Raw genomic sequence first — 18,570 nt, 5'->3', positions numbered from 1 at the left:
AAATTTATAAAATAAAATTTAACTAGTTTTATAATACGGTTATTTATTAAAAATCATTAACAATATAAAACTTACGAAATATGTGTTTTTTTTCAAACCATTATATTTAGTATATGATTTTATTGCAGTTTTCTCTAAAAAATATTTGAAAACAATTACATAAATTATATTATATTTTATAAAACAATGAATTTCAATCTGGATCCTAGTACTGGTCTTAATCTAATTAATATAGTAAAATGAATTTATAAGATTTTATAAATATGAATTAGTGAAATAATGGAATTTTTTATTTGTTTAATAGATATGTCGGTATTGTATTGTTCATAAAAATAATCAACCGGTCGGTTTGATTGCGAGAACCGACGTCGGTCTGTCGCGACGGTGATTCGAACTTCGAAGAAGCTGTAATTAATTACTTTAATTTTAATTAACGATAACTCAAAAATCTACATCTCACCGGATCCTGAGAAAGACTCCAATTAAAGAGAGAGAGAGAGAGTTTACACACAGACTAATTTACAAACAAGTTCTCATCATACCACTGGAGAAGATCTCTTCTTCTTCCTGATTTCAAACGCGATGCGAAGGTAGATAGATCGTACCAACATTTTTTTTGGTTGTTTCTCGGGCAAAATCTGGTGTCTGGGATTTGCAATTTTCGTTTCAGTAGATATGAATCCGTTGGATCGGTGTTGATTTTCGAGTGATGTTGCAGGTTAGGGCACCACAGGCTCCATGGCAAGACGGGAGGAGTTGGAACAAAGGGGATGGTTGCGAAACTGTCTATCGGAGTCATTGTTCTACTGATCTGTACGCTCTCGCTGCTTTTCTCGGCTAACATCGGTAGCAGTCCCCAGCCGACCCGTCCATCTAAGGTTAGTTCACTTTTCGCATGTTTTCGGAGTAGTCACTTCTAGCTGAAGATCAGGTCTTCTGTTTTGATTGGCCATGAATTTTGCGACTAGAGTGAACTGAAAGTTGTAGTATCCGTTTTGAGTTTCCCGAGCCTGGAACCAAAGATCTGAAGTTAGTCTCGTGTTCTATAGATGATAATCTGAGTGATTCTTTGTTGATCTAAAGACTTTGATGGATTCTATATGTTGTTTTTGAGAAGATAAAGGTGGAAGAGCTCTGGGAGAGTGCTGCATCTGGTGGTTGGAGACCCTCTTCTGCGCCACGATCTGACTGGCCTCGTATGTTCATCTCGTGTGTGTTTTGCGCAGTAAAGATTTAACTCGTTGCTAATCTAAAAAGTCTTAGGGCATTCCTCCAAGCTTGAAATGATGATACGTATCTTCTGATTTTTGTTTTGCAGCTCCTACCAAGGAAACTAATGGTTATCTCCGTGTTCGATGTAATGGTGGTTTGAATCAGCAACGTAGTGCGGTAGGTGTTTTGTTCCATTGCACTTTTCTTCTGTCCTTTTACACTCCAAGAGTCCTGGCTGGGTCACTTCACGATAGGTGTCTTTAGATCTAGTGGAGTTGAGCTAGCTTAAACCCTCCAATACGAATCTGGTTGTTATATCTTTAATTTGACAAATTTTGACTTCTGCATATTGCAGATATGTAATGCGGTACTTGCTGCCCGGATCATGAATGCTACGCTTGTGTTGCCTGAATTAGATGCAAACTCGTTTTGGCATGATGACAGGTATGTTGATTCCTTCACATCTCTTGCAAAGAGAAATTAGATTCCCCTTATTACATTGGATTAATTTTAGAAAGTAAGATATTTTTTTTTGGTAAAATACAGAGTTGAGTATTACTTAGTTACAAGTATAAAAGTAATGCAATTTGTATACCTTTCTAAAGACAAGTTTTGAGCGGATTTCTTCGCCTAATATTAAGGATATGTGTAAATGTGCTCATGAGAGCAAATGCCATAACATGAATTGTTTAAGTATGTCTCCATCGTCTAATATATGATTGTTTTATTCCCAGTGGTTTTCAAGGTATCTATGACGTTGAACATTTTATTGAGACACTGAAGTATGACGTTAAGATTGTGGGAAAGATCCCCGATGCTCACAAAAATGGGAAAACCAAGAAGATAAAAGCTTTTCAGGTACAAGCATAAAGAGATGTCTGGTTTTTACATAAGCTTGAATTCTGAAAGCATAGGTTAAATTTCTGTGATCTTTGTTATTTTTCTGTATCAGATTCGTCCTCCTCGAGATGCTCCTATTGACTGGTACCTGACGACTGCTTTAAAGGCAATGAAGGAACATAGTGCTATCTATCTTACCCCTTTTTCACATCGTTTAGCGGAGGAAATTGACAATCCTGAATATCAGCGGTTAAGGTGCAGAGTGAACTACCATGCTTTGAGATTCAAGCCACACATCATGAAGTTAAGCGAATCTATTGTTGACAAACTCCGGTCACAGGGGCACTTCATGTCGATCCATCTTCGTTTTGAAATGGATATGTTGGCATTTGCAGGGTATGTCTTTTGCAACTATCTTTCCAACCATCTCCTGTAGTTTCATTTCTAGACTCTGGTTCTTTTTAAATTGTCTTGCAAAGAAATTATTTGCCTCTGTATCATCTGACAAACATCAGCACACATGTGAACAATGATTAATTGTCTATTTTCCGCAGGTGCTTTGACATATTTAACCCAGAGGAACAGAAAATACTTAGGAAGTATCGTAAAGAAAATTTTGCAGAGAAAAGGCTTATTTATAACGAAAGACGGGCTATCGGGAAGTGTCCACTGACCCCTGAGGAGGTATTTCCTTTACTTCTTTTAAGCATCATTTTCATGTTGAGCATATCCACAAGACAGAAAACATAATTGCAGCTACTGTGGCACTGTTGTAGGCTTTAGAAATGCAATATGACATTTTGAGTGATCCTTGTGGTGCAGGTAGGTCTTATATTAAGAGCAATGAGATTCGACAACTCCACAAGGATATACCTAGCAGCCGGTGAACTTTTTGGCGGGGAACGGTTCGTGAAACCGTTTCGAACCTTATTCCCTCGGCTCGACAACCACAGCTCGGTGGACCCCTCTGAGGAGCTGTCAGCAAACTCACAGGGATTAATAGGGTCAGCTGTGGATTACATGGTTTGTCTCCTCTCCGATATTTTTATGCCAACATATGATGGACCGAGCAATTTCGCCAACAATCTCTTAGGTCATCGCCTTTACTACGGTTTCCGTACCACAATCAGACCGGATAGAAAAGCTTTGGCTCCAATTTTCATAGATAGAGAAAAGGGAAAAATTGCTGGATTCGAAGAAGCAGTGAGACGAGTAATGCTGAAAACAAACTTTGGAGGGCCTCACAGACGTGTATCTCCTGAATCGTTTTATACAAATTCATGGCCTGAATGTTTCTGTCAGATGAATCCGAAGAAGTCTAGTGATAAATGCCCGCCGGATAATGTTATAGAGATTCTTGACAGCCGATTAGAGAGCGTCAGAGATCCAGATTCAACTCCTCAGACGAATTCCACAGCCACTGGATTAAAACGGTGAGGATCTTAGCCTTTGAAACACTTTTTACCAAAACTTGTTTCAAACAAAAAAAGAGCAGAAGAAGAAGAGAGAGAGATTTCTCGATATTGTTCATACAACAATTCAGGTAGCTCAACATCTGTGTCAAACATTTTTCTTTATGAAGCATATAGATTTGAATCTTCTTCCAAAATTTGTAACAAAATCTAAGAGAACTGATGAAATTCCGCTATAGTTATTTTTTCTAGTGTCACAAACAAAGCTAGAAGAAAATAAAATAACGAGAAAGCCTCCATAGATCAAAGTTTTTAATCAGTTATTTGCCATGTTTAACCAAAACCCATTACATTACAATCAAAAAGAGTGATTGAAAGCCAGAAACACAGCAAAACGCAAAAAGCAAATAACTACGTTTTGGAGCTATATTCAACTGGCGAGACAAAGCTGGGGAATGTAATATTCGATTAAACTTATTAAATCATATAAGAGAAGAAATAAGTAATCAGAGTTCTAAACCCTTTTAAAGGGAATTGAAAAAGCTCTCATTTTCTGCAAAATTCAGACATCCATGAGCTGATGATGATGAATCTTTTGCTTGCTACTTGGTGTTGTGTGTTGGGACACTAAGATAGAACTTAGTGTTCTTGAAGTCATCAAGTAAGGGGTTATATCCGTCCTTTGTTCTCGTCTTTGAAGGTAAACCGAACTCATCCATGAATGCTGATGTATCGAGCTACAACCAAAAAGAGAAGACTGTTACTGAAAAGTTGCAGAAATATCCTCTCTTGTTGTAATGTCTAAAGAGAATCTTGTATTACAGTGAGAGTTCTCCTTTTCCTTCCTTTTTTGGATGGTGTTCCATCCTTTTCCGTCTTCCTCCAACCAGAACAATAATGGTCCATTCGTTCCAATAGCCAGAAATCGGTTGGAAAAAATATATCAGCATCACCCTGCAAGCAAGACCATCCAACATACATATGAATTAAGACAACTATATAAGTAGACAAAGTAGGAGAATTTCAGATATCTCACCTTTGCGTCTAGATAACTACTGTAATCTGAGCTACACCCATCTTTCTGCAAATACAAACATTGTTAAAGATATCATAATCACATTTCAAGGATGTATTCTTCGGGTGAAACTGTTCTCTAGTTTGCTTAAGACAAACTTGATATTAACTAATCTTAATATCCAAACCAAGTTCTTGTTGATTTAAATAATGAGGTACAGCATAAACTTTGGCCATATCTCTATGGCACATACTAGAAAAGGTGTCAGTGCATAGTTAGAAGAAAAATAGAACGGACCTTTGTTGAAACCAGTGGGGCTCTTTCACCAGGAACTTTCACATCGGGCAAGAAGCTAAAGTCCGAAGCAATTAGGGACATCTTTGGCAACTTTGTATGCAAAACCTCTAGCAGTTTCTGGAATTTCAAAAATTAGAACAGAGCAACACAACATCTGTTTTAATATGTGAACACCATTTTTTTCTTACCAAACAACCTGTCGGAAGCCAACTACGTCTAGGTTTGGGGAATAGTTTAGACCAGATTTCCTTTCGTTTTGAAACCGGATCATCTTCATATTCAACAATTTCAATGCAGCGCTTGATCAGTGGATCTTCTAAAGGCTTGTATAGCTCAGAGAGTGCTTCGCTACAGTTTATAAGAGATCGTGATCACTAAAAGTAGAAATAAATTTTCATTTGAACCAAACATGTATTCGTAGTACCTCTCTGGTTTATTCTCAACCAAGACTTCCATCCATGGGGAAATTTGACTTTTGGAATAGACAAGATCATGTGGGAGATTATCTAGCACCTGCAATTGTATAAGTTAGACGTATGATTTCTCTTTAATACAAAATACCTACCTATCAAACGAAACCACAGCTACATAATTACATACCTCAAGCATTATCACCCAGCACGGTTGTTGCTCCACATTCTCTGTTTAAAAATTTACTCTATAAGCACAGATAGATAACTTCATAGTCACTAAACTGAAACTTGTTCGAATAATATGTAGTTGGCTAAATTATGTCGTGATTAATAAGTAGTCTCAAGAAAAATTGGGTATTATTGCTAATTCCAACTCAAGGACAATCTAGTAGCATAACCTCATTTGACTAACGATTTCTCTGACTAGCTTAATCTTCCAAGAATGTTACACTGCAAAATTTGGCAAACAATTCACTAATTTAACATTTGAAACAAAGTACCTAATTCTAGCATAGCTCAGAAGAAAAGAAAAACAATTCCAACATAGCCACAGGAAACAAAAAACCAGAATCTGACTTGTGCTGAACAAAAAGACCTTACTCCATCCAGATAGATCAGATGCATCACGGCACTCAACTCGGAACTTTGATAGATGACTTCCAACTTGTGCAACAGTTTCCTTTTGAATCTTAGCCAGTGAAGGACTGATTTCTACAGAACTGATACACGTTAAAAATAGCATGCAGTTAATATTGTAGCATGTTTCATAACAGTTTACTATGTTGAAGTTCCAGCCAAAAATGATTTTGTACCATTCATGCTAGCTTAAAATGAGAAGAAAGGAAAACTGAGCATACGTACATGTAGCTCATGTTATTGTAGATTCTCTCCGGAGCATTCAACATTATATAGTCCAATACACCCTTAGCACACGTGCCGGATCCACCACCAATTTCATAGATCTAAGCAAACAGTTCAAGTGGGATTGATTAAAAGAAGAATCAGTGTATATGTATACTTCAACTCACAAAGTGGGATGAAAATCTAAACAAAAATTTAATGGCATTCCTTTCTGTCCACCCTTCAACTTTGAGTTCAAACGATTCTAAGTTATAACAGTTTTAAAGGTTAACCATGGTTTCTCTATTTCAAAGTTTCAAAGCATGAACAACTGAACAGGTTAAAGGACTGGGCTATATATCAAAGCCTGAACAACTGAAATTAAACAAAATACCTTTAATGGAACTGAGAGATTTGTGGTACGCAGTATAGCTTCTGCAATCCCATGAGCATACCAAGGCTACAAAAGATATTTGACATCATAAAGTAGGATACTTACAACAAGTGAAAGCTTTTCTAAGAAAACAACAAAGAACCACTCCACGGCATTTCACCTTGAAAAGCTCCACGGGAGTAAACCAAGAAATGTCACTCTGCTTGTATACTTTTTCCAAGAGTTTCATATACGCTTTCCTCCCTATGACAGCGAAAATAATCGACTTACTAACATCCCAAGACATATGAATTTTCTGCTAATAGGATAATACAGCCTGAAGAAACAACACTACCCCAATAAAAGACTAAATGCATTTCCTTGTAGCTAACACTTAAGCAAGTGAAGTGAAGTAAAACTTGAACTTTTTTAGCCTACTACCTTCAAGCTGGTTGAACTTAATGCTTCTCTCCAAAACCCCAACAGATTTTGATAGTTGAGAGAAGTAGCCGTGTTTTGGATCATATAATGCTGTGTGTATGAAATCTCGTACCTGTTTCAGTTTACCCAAACATTATATGAAATCTGAGTAAACATAAAGAATCGGATCTGGAATAAACTCTAGGTCCTCTAAACACACACAAAACGGAGACATAAACTCTTAAGAAGGACTCAAAAGAGACAACTCATAGCAAAACAAGTTCTTTGAATTTCGAAAAGTTATGTCTTTTGGATTTGCTTATCATGTACAAATTTCGAGATGTCAACAATAAAGTTGATCAATTTGTCACTGATTCCAGTTAACAAGACCGCCCATTATTCATACTAGTAGGTAGAGCTGAATCAGCAAAAAGTAAGAACAAACTCACGAGTACTGGTTCATCGCCTATGAGCTTCTGAGTAGAGAAGAAAGCTCGACGCGACACAAGGCATGGCAGCTCGAATTGATCGACATTTGCAACAACTCTTCTACTGAAAAACAGCGGTTGAAGCTTCCGTGAAGGGATAACTCGAAAGAGAGCCATGGACTCGCCCTCTCTCTCTATCTCTCTCTCCGTCGCGTTCTCTACGAGATGCAGGAGGATCTCACCGGTTCAGGTGGTTTCACAGAGGTTTAGGGTTTAGTTCCGGTTTAGTTTGAACCGTTCTTAATTCAAAATCCCTGGTTGTCTTCTTCAAATTACGTAAACCAGTTAAAAAACAATATATATTAAATAGAAAGGTTTTACTTAAAAATGTTGTTTGTGAAAATACTGTAACTATAAAAGTTAGTTTTAATTTATATGATAATATCTTCTTAAAATTCTGTAAGCAGTGAAACATTAATTAAAAAATTTCAAAAAAAAATATACTTAAAAATATTATTTGTAAAAACACCTACAAAAAAATTAACAAAAACAAAAAAAAAAAAGCAAGTTCGTCTAACGTTCGCATTTGGCTCCACTTGGCTAATGGTTGACCTCAGCTTCAGGTGAAATCCAACTTTTTTTTATTTGAATGATCAACTATTATGCATGGTGTTCAAAAATAGTTACCTATTTGAGAATCCCATCAACATGTGGTTCACCTTTGTTTGCTTTACGTACTTGAATGTAAATTTCTTCTTATATTTCAAGAACTAAAATTCCGGAATCAGATTTTTCTCTTCGTTTTCTTTTTTAGAAATTGGTCTATCAAAGTTGGAACAGACGATTTATGTTTCTTGATTTTTGTTTCCATTGAATTTTGCGAGTTTTGATGATGAACAGGTTTGACTCAAAAAGCTATAGAGGAAGGAGCTAATCTAATTTATCAGAAATGCCGTGTTTATATACGCAAGATTGGAATTTCACTGGTCTCGTAGGAGCCTTTCTGAATCTCTCCGTGGCTTATCTGCTTCTATGTACATCTCTTTGTATACATCTCTTGTTGAGATTCCTAGGGTTTCTAGGTTTACCTCTTCCAAGATTTCACAACGGACGTTTCTGCGATGCAAACATTATGAGGAAATGCCTGGTGGATTGTGCCTCAGAGAAAATCTCAGCCGTAGACCGATCTATCAAAAGCAAGATCCCTTTTGGTTCGATCACTAGCGACGATGATTCGAACAAGTTTGTCGAGTTGAAGCTGGTGAGAAAGAACAGTGGTGATGTAAGTAACGCTAGAGTTAAAGCTGAAACAGAGGATTCGTCAAGAGAAGAACAAAACGTGATGAACAACAACAAGGAACTTGGTAGGTTTGATCTGATGACCGTTCAGGGTTTGAAAGGCAAGCGTTTTGTTACTCGAAAATCAAGAAACAGTCTTAAAAACCATAGGAGAGGTCGTGTGAATTGTGCAAGTCTTTCATCGATTTCTTCACCAGAAGCTTTTGATGATCCCACCGTAAAATCCCATTTGACGACGAATCCTTATAATGTCTTTCTCACAGCTAAAGATGAGAGATGTTCCAGTGATGACCGCAAAGGTTTTATCTCTCACTGGCCAAAATTGGAAAAAACTGAGTCATTTAATGAACAGGTAAACTCCAATATTTCATCAGCAGAACAATCTTTTTTCAGAAACGCAGAGGAAAACTCTGTTAGGGTTTTGGAAGAATCATTGAAAGAAGAGCGAGCAGCTCGAGCAGCTGTTTGTGTTGAGCTCGACAAAGAGAGAAGCGCTGCAGCATCAGCAGCGGATGAAGCGATGGCGATGATACATAGGCTGCAAGACGAGAAGGCAGCTGTAGAAATGGAAGCGAGGCAGTTCCAGAGAATGGTTGAAGAGAAATCGACTTTTGATGCTGAAGAGATGGTCATACTCAAAGACATTTTGATACGGCGTGAGAGGGAAAAACATTTCTTGGAGAAAGAAGTTGAAGCTTATAGACATCTACTCGTGGAGACAGACGACGCATTAGAATGTTCTTTAAATACAAGAGATAATAATCTTACAACTGCAAAGACGGTGAAACAGGAACATAGACAACATCAAGACTCTCAAGAGAGAAGAGCTTTGCTCGTTCAAGAACTCGATGGAACGGTTATTGATATGCCTTATAGAGAAGAAGCTGAAAACAGAGATAAAAACAGAGATCTGTATAAATCAGATTCAGAAGTCGCCTACTCACGTGTGCGTGATGTTTATATGGTGAAGGACGAAACAGAGAACATTAGTAATAAGAAGAAGAATCTTGAAGACTCCTCTGTTAGCAAACCTAAAGAATCATCGGAGGAAAACAGTACTATGATTGTCTCGGGTATTGCTAGAAAGCTTCCTCCATTATGTCGTCCACGCAAGAAATCGCTGAGCTCTTCGGGTTCAAGGAGAAAATCAATGTCTGCGGTTGATTACGAGAGGTTAAAGATTGAGAATGAAGTGGAATTGTTGAGAGAAAGATTAAAGGCTGTTCAAGAGGAAAGAGCGGAGCTTACGAGACGAGCATCTTTGCCTTCTTTATCATCAAAGGTTTGAACGAAGTTTTCCAAAACCCTTGTGTGGAAATAAAGTTGTACTGTGAGTTTTTAATTATTTGTCGTGTCTTTTTAGGTTAGGGTTACGTCAGAGAAGCGAGGTAATTGGAGAAGATCTTCGATGGATCTTCACTCCTCTTGAAACTTTTAAACTCTATGTTATGTACGTAGAAGAAACTTCGATAGGATACAAGATAGGTTATCAGTTACGGGTTTACCGTTAACAGAATTGGAGCCATCTGAATCGAGAAAAGCTTGGATCGCAAGTCAACCCTTTGGGAATGAATTAATTTTATGCTTTTAGAAACTTTTTTGCGGTTTTTGTGTATAGAAAATACAAACGTGTACATATGCGCTTGCTTTGTTTTAGTTCTCAATTATTTGATTGTATCGTTAACAATTTGGAGAATACTTACATACATGATACATCTCTTCTAATCAAGTTTAAGCTACTACGTTGAAAAATGCAACTGATAGAACAACATCCAAATAAAACAATTGAAAAATATATTTGTGATATCTTGTTGATGAAATATAGTTTAGAATCGGTGTTAATTAGTCTTAGTGTGTAAACACTCGCCTAACTATATTTTCACCTCTTTTTAGAAAATGAAGCTTTTCTATTGACTGCAAAAAAATATAACAATAACTGTTATTCTAGTATATCCAACGGATTGAGTTTTATTTTGAATGTATGTAAGATCAGGGATGCTAATTTAATGATTGTTGAGATAGTGAATCATTTAGGCTTTGAATCATTCATCATATAAGAATATAACATAAGATACAAATTCAAAAGATGTGGAGAAAATAATAAAATCTTAATTTTTTCTCTGTTGATTATCTTTACTTTTCAAAATGTAAATCAATACTACATATTAGTTAAGAAATTTTTTTCTTTTCTTTTTTGTAAAGAAAGAATGGTAATGCCAGCAGGATTAACATACGGGTAATTTGCAGTCATCATTATTGATATGGCATATAATCTATATTTAATATTTTATGGTTGAATTTGTTGAACAATATAACGAATTGTGCCTAGTCAAATTTTGAATGTCTAAGATAAGTATTTGTGATATTATACACAAATTGATATCTCAATATCTTAAATTTTCTCTTTTTGAAATTATACGGTTATACACGTACACTTGGTACAAGATATTCAACGTATATAATTATTTATTTCCATATTTTGAAAATTTAAAATCACATGAACGTGTAATTAATACATCTTTTCACATTTTCAGTATACAGTGAATAATAATTTATAAAAATATTATGTGAATTTTCTTAATTGTTTTAAACTTATTTGATAAGTCTGTTTATTCAATTTATAGTCTTTAATATACAATAATTTAAGAAATTCTGAAATGGTATATATTATATATATAAAAAAATGTGTAAGTTTCCTTAGCTGTTTAATTTATTAACTTATTAGGTAAAATAAAACCGTTAATTGAATTAATAGTTTTAAAAATTTCCGGTCCACTCGTAAATAACTGATAGAAAAGATTAAATAAATAATAAAAGTATTGTATAAAAATAGAAACAAATTTGGTTTGAATAAACTCATTAAAACTATATTTATCAAAAAAGAAATGTATTAAAATACAAAAAAAAAATTTGGATAATTTTGTGGTCAATCTTCAAGATCTAAAATTTGCATTAAAATAGAAAATTGTTTTCCCCCTTCAAATTTTGATATAATATATCTAATCTTCCTTATATCGTGCATTATTTCTCATATATAGAGCTCAATTCTCTCTCACCCTTTGGTAAATATATAAAAATTTTGACCTATTTTACAGCCACCCCATCTGTTATTTATATCTTTCATCTGGGTTCCTTATGTTTTTCACCTACACACAAATCATTCATACATACACACACATCAATCAACGTACGCGTCTCTTTTTCATTATATTTCCGCTATATGCACTCTCATTTCACCATTAAAGAGAAACCAAAGCTTTCATTTTTATGAACATTCAAGGGTAAAATGGTTAGCAAAGGTGATAACTTTTAAATCTTTCTCTATGAGTCTCTTCTCTATTAGTATTATTATATCATATCTCTTTTCTTTTTTTTTTTTTTTTTTTTTTTTTGTCGTCTGGGCTTTTTGCTGCCTCGCGGGAAACCCCAAAAAAATGGTTTCTTTCTTTGATGTTAATTCGTTTTCCTCTGTTGCTATCTATCGAACAAATCTAATTCGTAGTTTCTTTGGTCATATATTCAATTGATGGCTTCTTGGAAGGTTTGGGGCATTAAATTATCAGTAGAGATGCCTGCAATGTATTTGTTAATATGCCTGTTCCGGAGGGTTTTCTTGGTTTTTGTTCCTCCTACAAATCTCAGGAAAAAATACGTTGCCGGCGCATAAAAAATTCCCCTTTTTTTTTTCTTTCTTGTCAGAGAGAGAGAGAGAGAGATAGAGATTGGGTGAAAGAGATGTGTCTTTGCTTTGATTCCTTAAAGAGTGGTTTGCTTCTGTAGCACAAGTCCTTTTACATTTAATGGCAATCTGTCGTATTCAGTTTTTGTTCTGCATAGAAGAAACAGAAGGAGTAGAAGAATTTATGAAAGGGCTTTACAGCTTTTTCTTTTCTTTTCTCTAAGCTACCCTTTCTTGGACTTTGCAATCTCTTTACTAGTCTAGATATCAAGTTTGTTTTTTTATCATTTGCATGCATCTTTGTGGATAATATTGTAAATTTGAACTCCTGTCATGTGTATCTTTGAGTTTCTGTTTTATGGAAGACGGTTAATTACAACACACAGATGTGCAGAGACTTAAAGTCTCTGCCTTTTGTTTCATTAATAAGCCGGAATAAATGCTGAAGAAGGTTTAGTGGTTGTTAAAGAGAGTAAATGATCTTAAAGTGCTTACCTTTTCTTTTTTCTTTTTGTCTTTTTGGTTGTGGTAGGAATGGCATCAAGCTCTTGTCTTAAGCAAGGGTCAGTGCCAATGAACAATGTTTGTGTTACCCCTGAAGCAACGTATGAGGCTGTGCTTGCAGACCCTAGGCTTTTCATGTCTTCCTTGGAAAGGCTGCACTCTCTCTTGGGTACTAAATTCATGTAAGCTTCTTTTCTCCCATATCATTTCTTACTCAATTATTAGATTTAAGTTCAGAGGTTATCTGTTGGCTGGCTCTGATAGAAATTTGTGTTTAGAAAGTCTCCATCTTTGAGGTTTAAGCTCTTGGGTTGATGATGATTCATGCTTTGTGTTTTCACCTTGAACTATAAAAGTTTCATGTTCTACCACTTACCATTGCATCATGAGTCTCTTTTATGTACATGTGTGTATTTAGTCTAATTTACAGTAGCGTATTATTCTTTTGTGTTTCACGCAATGTTCCTTTTGCTTCTTGGGTAGTGTATTGTATCTTGTACATGAGATTGTTTGATGCTTGGATATGGGTGCAATGCTTCATATATAGCTTATAGCTATAACCATTCTACATATTGCATTTGTGATTGTAGGGTTCCGATCATAGGAGGGAGAGATTTGGACTTGCACAAGCTTTTTGTTGAGGTAACCTCTCGTGGTGGAATCAATAAGGTATGTCCTCTCAATGATAATATTGATTCCATGCTATGTGCATTATCTGTTTTCTAAGTCTCATAAATTTGCTATTGTTTGAAATCTATAGTGACCTTTTGTTCTTGGATCATTTTCCTTCTTTGAACTGTAGATACTTAATGAAAGGAGGTGGAAAGAAGTAACTGCTACTTTTGTCTTTCCTCCAACAGCAACAAACGCATCCTATGTCCTGCGCAAATACTACTTCTCGCTGCTTAACAATTATGAGCAAATCTATTACTTCAGAACTAATGGCCAGGTTCCTCCAGGTTTGTTGCACATTAAAACCTTTTTACTATTTTACCAGAACTTCAGATATCTTTCAGTTTGTTCTCTGTTTTGTAATACACATATCTTCTCTAGACTCTATGCCGACCCCATCTGCTAGACCAGGACTTATGCAGGGAGCCATTAGACCTGCACATGAACTCCCAGGTCTAAACTTTACCCCACAGCCGAGGATCAATCCTGGAGAATTCTTCGGAGGTCTCAACTTTTTCTCTTTCTAGAAAATGTTCCAACTGAGATACTGTGACTTAAATCTGAGTAAAACCCTTAGAATCTTTGTGTTGTTATTGTTTTAGGACCTGTTGCTGGATCAGATGTGGTTGGAGTGATCGATGGAAAATTTGAAAATGGTTACCTTGTAACTGTAACAATGGGATCAGAGCAGCTTAAAGGAGTTCTGTATCAGCTAATTCCTCAGAACACAGGTGCTCATCAAACTCCGCAACAGAGCCATGGTGTACTCCCCAACACTTGGAACAGTTCTGCCAATCCTCTGGGTGTTACCGGAGGAGTAGCAAAACGCCGTAGGAGAAGAAAGATATCAGAGATTAAAAGACGTGATCCTGCTCATCCAAAACCCAACAGAAGTGGGTATAACTTCTTTTTCGCCGAGCAGCACGCGAGGCTGAAACCACTTCATCCCGGTAAGGATAGGGATATCAGCAGGATGATTGGTGAACTATGGAACAAGCTGCATGAAGATGAGAAATCGGTATTTACTTCAATATTTTGTGTTGTTATCAAAGTCTTTGTTAGGTTTGTTGTCTCATGATCTGTTTGATTTTCTCTTATTTTTAGATTTACCAAGGGAAGGCAATGGAGGACAAAGAGAGATACCGAAGTGAAATGGAAGTTTACAATGAGAAGCAAAAGACTGAACAGCCCATAAGCAACGCTATTCCGCTGCAACAGAGACCTCCAGAGCAAAACGTAGACTTAGCTGAAGCTGATCTTCCAATAGACGAAGCCGAAGAAGATGATGAAGAAGGTGACTCAAGCGGTTTCTCAGGTGAAAGCGAGCCACATGATTATGATCAGAGCGGAGATACTGATCCTGAATTGGAAGAGTCATCAATGAACCCCTCAGTTCTAAACCCAAACCCTAACCCGTCCGAGATGGTTGTTGCACCTAACGAGAAAAGTGGCGATGTTGTGATGGAAACATCTCCAATGAAGAAAGCCGATGAGCCTACCGTGCCGGTGACAGCTGAGCAGAACTGAAGATAGGGATTCAGATACCTTACTTGTGGCAGAAGACAATGTCTTTTGGTCTTAGTACTATGGTTTTTTTTCTTTTCTTTTTCTTTATATTTTTCTACAGAAACTACGCAAGGGTTTATGAGAAAACATTTTCCTGGTCTTTTGAAATTTGCTTTGAAGGATTTTTTTTGTTTTGTTTAAAGAGTTTATTTTGCATCAAAGAGTTACAGTAAAACCTCTATAAATTAATAATGTTGGGACTAAGACATTTTATTAATTTATAGTGATATTAATTTATAATTATTATTTTATAGTGTAAATTAATAATTAATAATTTATAGATATATTTTTAATTGTTTATTTTTTAAAAAATTATGAATTGGAACAACTATAGCAAAATAAGATTAAACTTTCGGATGTTATAAATTTTATGGTTTAGGAATTGAACTTGTAATATTTAGAAAGCACTATTTACAATAAATTACAAATATTATAGACAAATTGACTTATACACATGAGACACATAAATTCAAATCTATGAATAATAATATCAATTCTCCTATTTTAATAATCTGTCAAATTATCAAATTGTAAATGATGCATATCTAAAAATTAAAACTTTAAATTTTAATTATTTGTATGACATGTTATAAAATATTTTAGAGATATTATTATAGGTTGAAAATACAACATTACAATTGTTCTATAGAATTGAGCTTTAGGAGAAACATACACTATTATATCAGTATATATATATATATATATATAAATTTACATAATTATTAATTTATGATATTATTGGGACCATATTTTATAAGGAGATTTCGAAAAAATTATTATCTTATTATCTTATCGAATATTGTTAATTTTTACACTGGCCCGATTTGGGACCAGCAAAATTTATTAATTTATAGTGTTTATTAATTTATAGAGTATTAATTTATAGAGGTTTTACTGTATATTATTCATTAGTATAGATTAAAAATCTGAAGGGGCCGAACAAAATTGGGCTTGAAAAGCAAATGGGCCGAATGAAGTAAACCCAGTAATATGATTTTGAATGGGGAGGAGGGAGATAGACTTTAATCAAGACTCTGATTGATTTGGTTTGTTTTATACTGTATAAAAACGAACCCTAAGGTTTTCCGAAGTTGGTCCGTCGCCGTCTGAAAAAAACTCAAGCAGCTCTTTCAGCTTTTCCAATTAAAGGGAACAAAGCTTTGTTTTTTGCCGCAGTCGAAAGCATCTCTTTGCAAGTCTGTAAGCTGAAGATGAGGGGCTCCAACAACGGCGGCACAATGGGCGGACGAGCGGCCGGAACCGGCGGAGGTGGACCGTCGGCTCCAGTTGACAAAGAAGTTGACTACGCTCAGTACTTTTGCACTTACTCCTTCCTCTACCACCAGAAAGATATGCTCTCCGACCGTGTCCGTATGGATGCTTACTTCAATGCTGTTTTCCAGAACAAACATCACTTTGAGGGCAAGGTATAATAATAAAGTTCATATCTTTCTTTTGAGCTGTGTTAGATATACTTGGCCAGTTTTGATATGTCTGTATTCGGTGATTTTGGTCTTACGAATATGTATTGCTAAGTTATATAACCCATTGGTCTCTGTTTATCTTGTTGTATTAATATTTGGCTAATTTTGTCTTTGTAATGTTGATGAAGACTGTCTTAGACGTGGGCACCGGAAGTGGAATACTTGCTATTTGGTCAGCTCAAGCTGGTGCTAGGAAGGTTTATGCAGTTGAAGCTACTAAAATGGCTGATCATGCTCGTGCCCTTGTCAAAGCCAATAACCTTGACCATATTGTTGAAGTCATTGAAGGCTCAGTCGAGGATATTTCATTGCCAGAGAGGGGTATTATTCTGTTTTAACATCTTTTCTCTTTCACTGCAAACAAAAAAGATTTTAGAGTATCATTCTTATTTTCAAGTAGAAAGAGTAAGGAGATAATATTGTTTTGAATGAGCCTATTGTTGTTTGATATTCAGAAGCCTAAGAATATGGCGTTGTATCAGTATTGGGTATTAGAAACTATGGATTGACAAATTATTGAGTATAGGCTGAGAGTCTTAGACACAAACATGTTTCTTCTGATAATTTGTACTCTACTTGACATTGCGCTAAATATTTACATATTCAATTTAATGAGCAGTTGATGTGATTATCTCGGAGTGGATGGGATACTTCCTTCTGCGGGAGTCCATGTTTGATTCTGTGATTAGTGCTCGTGACCGATGGTTAAAGCCGACTGGTGTCATGTAAGTGGTTTTTCTGTTATTTTCTTTCTATTCTTTCCTGACCATTAAAATTAATGATGCTTGATTATTACTTATGAGCCTATGGCACTTGAGAGCTTGCTGTTGTCTGGTTATATCGTCAAACATCAGTTATAGAACTTCTAATGAAATTTCATGCATAAGTTGTGAGGTCATGTGGCACATGTTGCTAATATTGAAAACAATTTTGTAAAAGATATGGTTGATTGTTGGTACTTTGTGTGTCTAAGCGTAACAAATAGTATGCTTGAAATCCAATAGGTACCCTAGTCATGCTCGCATGTGGCTTGCACCTATCAAATCCAATATGGCAGATCGGAAGAGGAATGATTTTGATGGGGCAATGGCGGACTGGCATAACTTTTCTGATGAGATCAAAAGTTACTATGGGGTTGATATGGAAGTTCTAACAAAACCATTTGCTGAAGAGCAAGAAAAGTATTACATACAGGTGATTTTAGCAATTAAATTCCCCGTGAAATAAGTTCCTTATAAAACCTTTTGCTCTGTCATTTCATGGAAACTCATAAAATTTGTCTTTTGTGTACACAGACGGCTATGTGGAATGACTTGAATCCACAACAAATCATAGGCACCCCTACAATTGTCAAAGAGATGGATTGTTTGACCGCCTCTGTCAGTGAAATTGAGGAAGTCAGATCAAGTGTATCGTCAGTCATCAATGTGGAGCACACAAGGCTATGTGGTTTTGGTGGATGGTTCGATGTTCAGTTCTTGGTTAGTTTGGACAGACTACAGATTATGGTGTTTTTGCATCATATATTGTGTGTTTTGAAGAAACTCTTTATATACTTACTCGTTACTTGTTTGTTTTTTGTAACCAGGGGAGAAAAGAAGACCCTGCACAGCAAGAAATCGAGTTGACCACAGCTCCGAGTGAGCAGCACTGCACGCATTGGGGTCAACAGGTACGTACTTGCCAATCCGTGTGATGATTTTTTAAGGCTTTGGATTTTGTTGTCAGACGCTAATATGTCTGTGTTATGATGATCTGATACTGGCAGGTATTCATTATGTCGAATCCTATAAATGTTGAGGAAGGTGATAACCTGAATCTTGGTTTGGTAATGAGCCGGTCAAAGGAAAATCACAGACTAATGGAGGTTGAGCTTAATTGTGAAATAAAAGAGTCATCTGGCAAACCCAAAGAATCTTTCAAGAAGACTTACTTCATAGAGTGATTTTTTTAAATACAAGAAGCTTTGCTTGGGGCTTGCTGGTTCTCTTGTATCCCATAGCATGAACCCAAAAACTGTAATGTTTTATTGCTTCTAACGTTTTTCCCCTTGTAAAAGAGATTTTGTTGTAACAATTTTCAATAGTTTATTTTTATATTGGTTTTGATTTGATAT

The 18,570-nt window shown here is 35.8% G+C and overlaps 5 protein-coding genes across 6 annotated transcripts; 4 read left to right on the top strand and 1 right to left on the bottom strand.

Annotated features, from left to right (window-relative positions):
* The first annotated feature begins 361 nt into the window (after positions 1-361).
* On the top strand, positions 362-3,746 carry LOC104739016 (O-fucosyltransferase 1). Its single transcript, XM_087484094.1, has 9 exons — positions 362-590; positions 719-878; positions 1,118-1,196; positions 1,319-1,389; positions 1,568-1,656; positions 1,947-2,070; positions 2,165-2,448; positions 2,607-2,736; positions 2,875-3,746. The coding sequence occupies exons 1-9, from the start codon at positions 583-585 to the stop codon at positions 3,487-3,489; spliced, it is 1,560 nt and encodes a 519-aa protein (XP_087340220.1). The 5' UTR covers positions 362-582; the 3' UTR covers positions 3,490-3,746.
* Positions 3,747-3,765: 19 nt separating this feature from the next.
* On the bottom strand, positions 3,766-7,579 carry LOC104739017 (protein arginine methyltransferase NDUFAF7 homolog, mitochondrial). Of its 2 annotated transcripts, none has more exons than XR_015579886.1 (13): positions 7,272-7,511; positions 6,844-6,955; positions 6,584-6,666; positions 6,424-6,489; positions 6,051-6,151; positions 5,790-5,908; positions 5,377-5,417; positions 5,201-5,289; positions 4,965-5,124; positions 4,777-4,883; positions 4,501-4,545; positions 4,287-4,418; positions 3,766-4,201 (listed from the first exon to the last, which is right to left on the bottom strand). XR_015579886.1 is itself a non-coding variant. In XM_010459248.3 (13 exons), the coding sequence occupies exons 1-13, from the start codon at positions 7,425-7,427 to the stop codon at positions 4,067-4,069; spliced, it is 1,356 nt and encodes a 451-aa protein (XP_010457550.2). In that variant the 5' UTR covers positions 7,428-7,579; the 3' UTR covers positions 3,766-4,066. The 2 variants fall into 2 exon arrangements, 1 of the variants encoding a protein (XP_010457550.2); XM_010459248.3 differs by having other exon boundaries at positions 4,777-4,893; positions 7,272-7,579.
* A 436-nt stretch (positions 7,580-8,015) lies between these two features.
* Positions 8,016-10,278, top strand: LOC104739015 (uncharacterized). Its single transcript, XM_010459246.3, has 2 exons — positions 8,016-9,831; positions 9,913-10,278. Exons 1-2 carry the CDS (start codon positions 8,200-8,202, stop codon positions 9,976-9,978), a joined length of 1,698 nt encoding a protein of 565 aa, XP_010457548.2. The 5' UTR covers positions 8,016-8,199; the 3' UTR covers positions 9,979-10,278.
* A 1,332-nt stretch (positions 10,279-11,610) lies between these two features.
* On the top strand, positions 11,611-15,230 carry LOC104739014 (high mobility group B protein 15-like). The gene is made up of 7 exons (XM_010459245.2): positions 11,611-11,848; positions 12,761-12,914; positions 13,323-13,401; positions 13,535-13,691; positions 13,786-13,908; positions 14,007-14,422; positions 14,509-15,230. The coding sequence occupies exons 1-7, from the start codon at positions 11,836-11,838 to the stop codon at positions 14,929-14,931; spliced, it is 1,365 nt and encodes a 454-aa protein (XP_010457547.2). The 5' UTR covers positions 11,611-11,835; the 3' UTR covers positions 14,932-15,230.
* A 764-nt stretch (positions 15,231-15,994) lies between these two features.
* On the top strand, positions 15,995-18,567 carry LOC104739013 (protein arginine N-methyltransferase PRMT10). Its single transcript, XM_010459244.3, has 7 exons — positions 15,995-16,397; positions 16,583-16,775; positions 17,074-17,179; positions 17,459-17,648; positions 17,750-17,935; positions 18,043-18,126; positions 18,223-18,567. The coding sequence occupies exons 1-7, from the start codon at positions 16,182-16,184 to the stop codon at positions 18,397-18,399; spliced, it is 1,152 nt and encodes a 383-aa protein (XP_010457546.1). The 5' UTR covers positions 15,995-16,181; the 3' UTR covers positions 18,400-18,567.
* Positions 18,568-18,570: the final 3 nt, after the last annotated feature.

Source organism: Camelina sativa, chromosome 14 (assembly GCF_030686135.1).
Source record: "Camelina sativa cultivar CO46 ecotype springtype chromosome 14, ASM3068613v1".
NCBI lineage: Eukaryota > Viridiplantae > Streptophyta > Magnoliopsida > Brassicales > Brassicaceae > Camelina > Camelina sativa.
This window is presented reverse-complemented; position numbering and strand designations above follow the sequence as displayed.

What these genes read in the sequence shown, in the direction of transcription:
- LOC104739014 (XM_010459245.2), top strand. An exon ending in TCCTGGAGAATTCTTCGGAG is followed by an intron (nt 13,909 to 14,006) that starts GTCTCAACTTTT and finishes TTATTGTTTTAG; the next exon opens with GACCTGTTGCTGGATCAGAT. An exon ending in TGCATGAAGATGAGAAATCG is followed by an intron (nt 14,423 to 14,508) that starts GTATTTACTTCA and finishes TCTTATTTTTAG; the next exon opens with ATTTACCAAGGGAAGGCAAT.
- LOC104739013 (XM_010459244.3), top strand. Translation starts at nt 16,182, where the DNA reads ATGAGGGGCTCCAACAACGGCGGCACAATGGGCGGACGAGCGGCCGGA. An exon ending in TTAAAGCCGACTGGTGTCAT is followed by an intron (nt 17,180 to 17,458) that starts GTAAGTGGTTTT and finishes GAAATCCAATAG; the next exon opens with GTACCCTAGTCATGCTCGCA. An exon ending in AAGAAAAGTATTACATACAG is followed by an intron (nt 17,649 to 17,749) that starts GTGATTTTAGCA and finishes TTGTGTACACAG; the next exon opens with ACGGCTATGTGGAATGACTT.
- LOC104739015 (XM_010459246.3), top strand. Translation starts at nt 8,200, where the DNA reads ATGCCGTGTTTATATACGCAAGATTGGAATTTCACTGGTCTCGTAGGA. An exon ending in TGCCTTCTTTATCATCAAAG is followed by an intron (nt 9,832 to 9,912) that starts GTTTGAACGAAG and finishes GTGTCTTTTTAG; the next exon opens with GTTAGGGTTACGTCAGAGAA.
- LOC104739017 (XM_010459248.3), bottom strand. Translation starts at nt 7,427, where the DNA reads ATGGCTCTCTTTCGAGTTATCCCTTCACGGAAGCTTCAACCGCTGTTT. An exon ending in CTCCCGTGGAGCTTTTCAAG is followed by an intron (nt 6,490 to 6,583) that starts GTGAAATGCCGT and finishes TATCTTTTGTAG; the next exon opens with CCTTGGTATGCTCATGGGAT. An exon ending in CCCCACTGGTTTCAACAAAG is followed by an intron (nt 4,546 to 4,776) that starts GTCCGTTCTATT and finishes TTGTATTTGCAG; the next exon opens with AAAGATGGGTGTAGCTCAGA.
- LOC104739016 (XM_087484094.1), top strand. An exon ending in GCCACGATCTGACTGGCCTC is followed by an intron (nt 1,197 to 1,318) that starts GTATGTTCATCT and finishes TTTGTTTTGCAG; the next exon opens with CTCCTACCAAGGAAACTAAT. An exon ending in TCGTTTTGGCATGATGACAG is followed by an intron (nt 1,657 to 1,946) that starts GTATGTTGATTC and finishes TTTTATTCCCAG; the next exon opens with TGGTTTTCAAGGTATCTATG.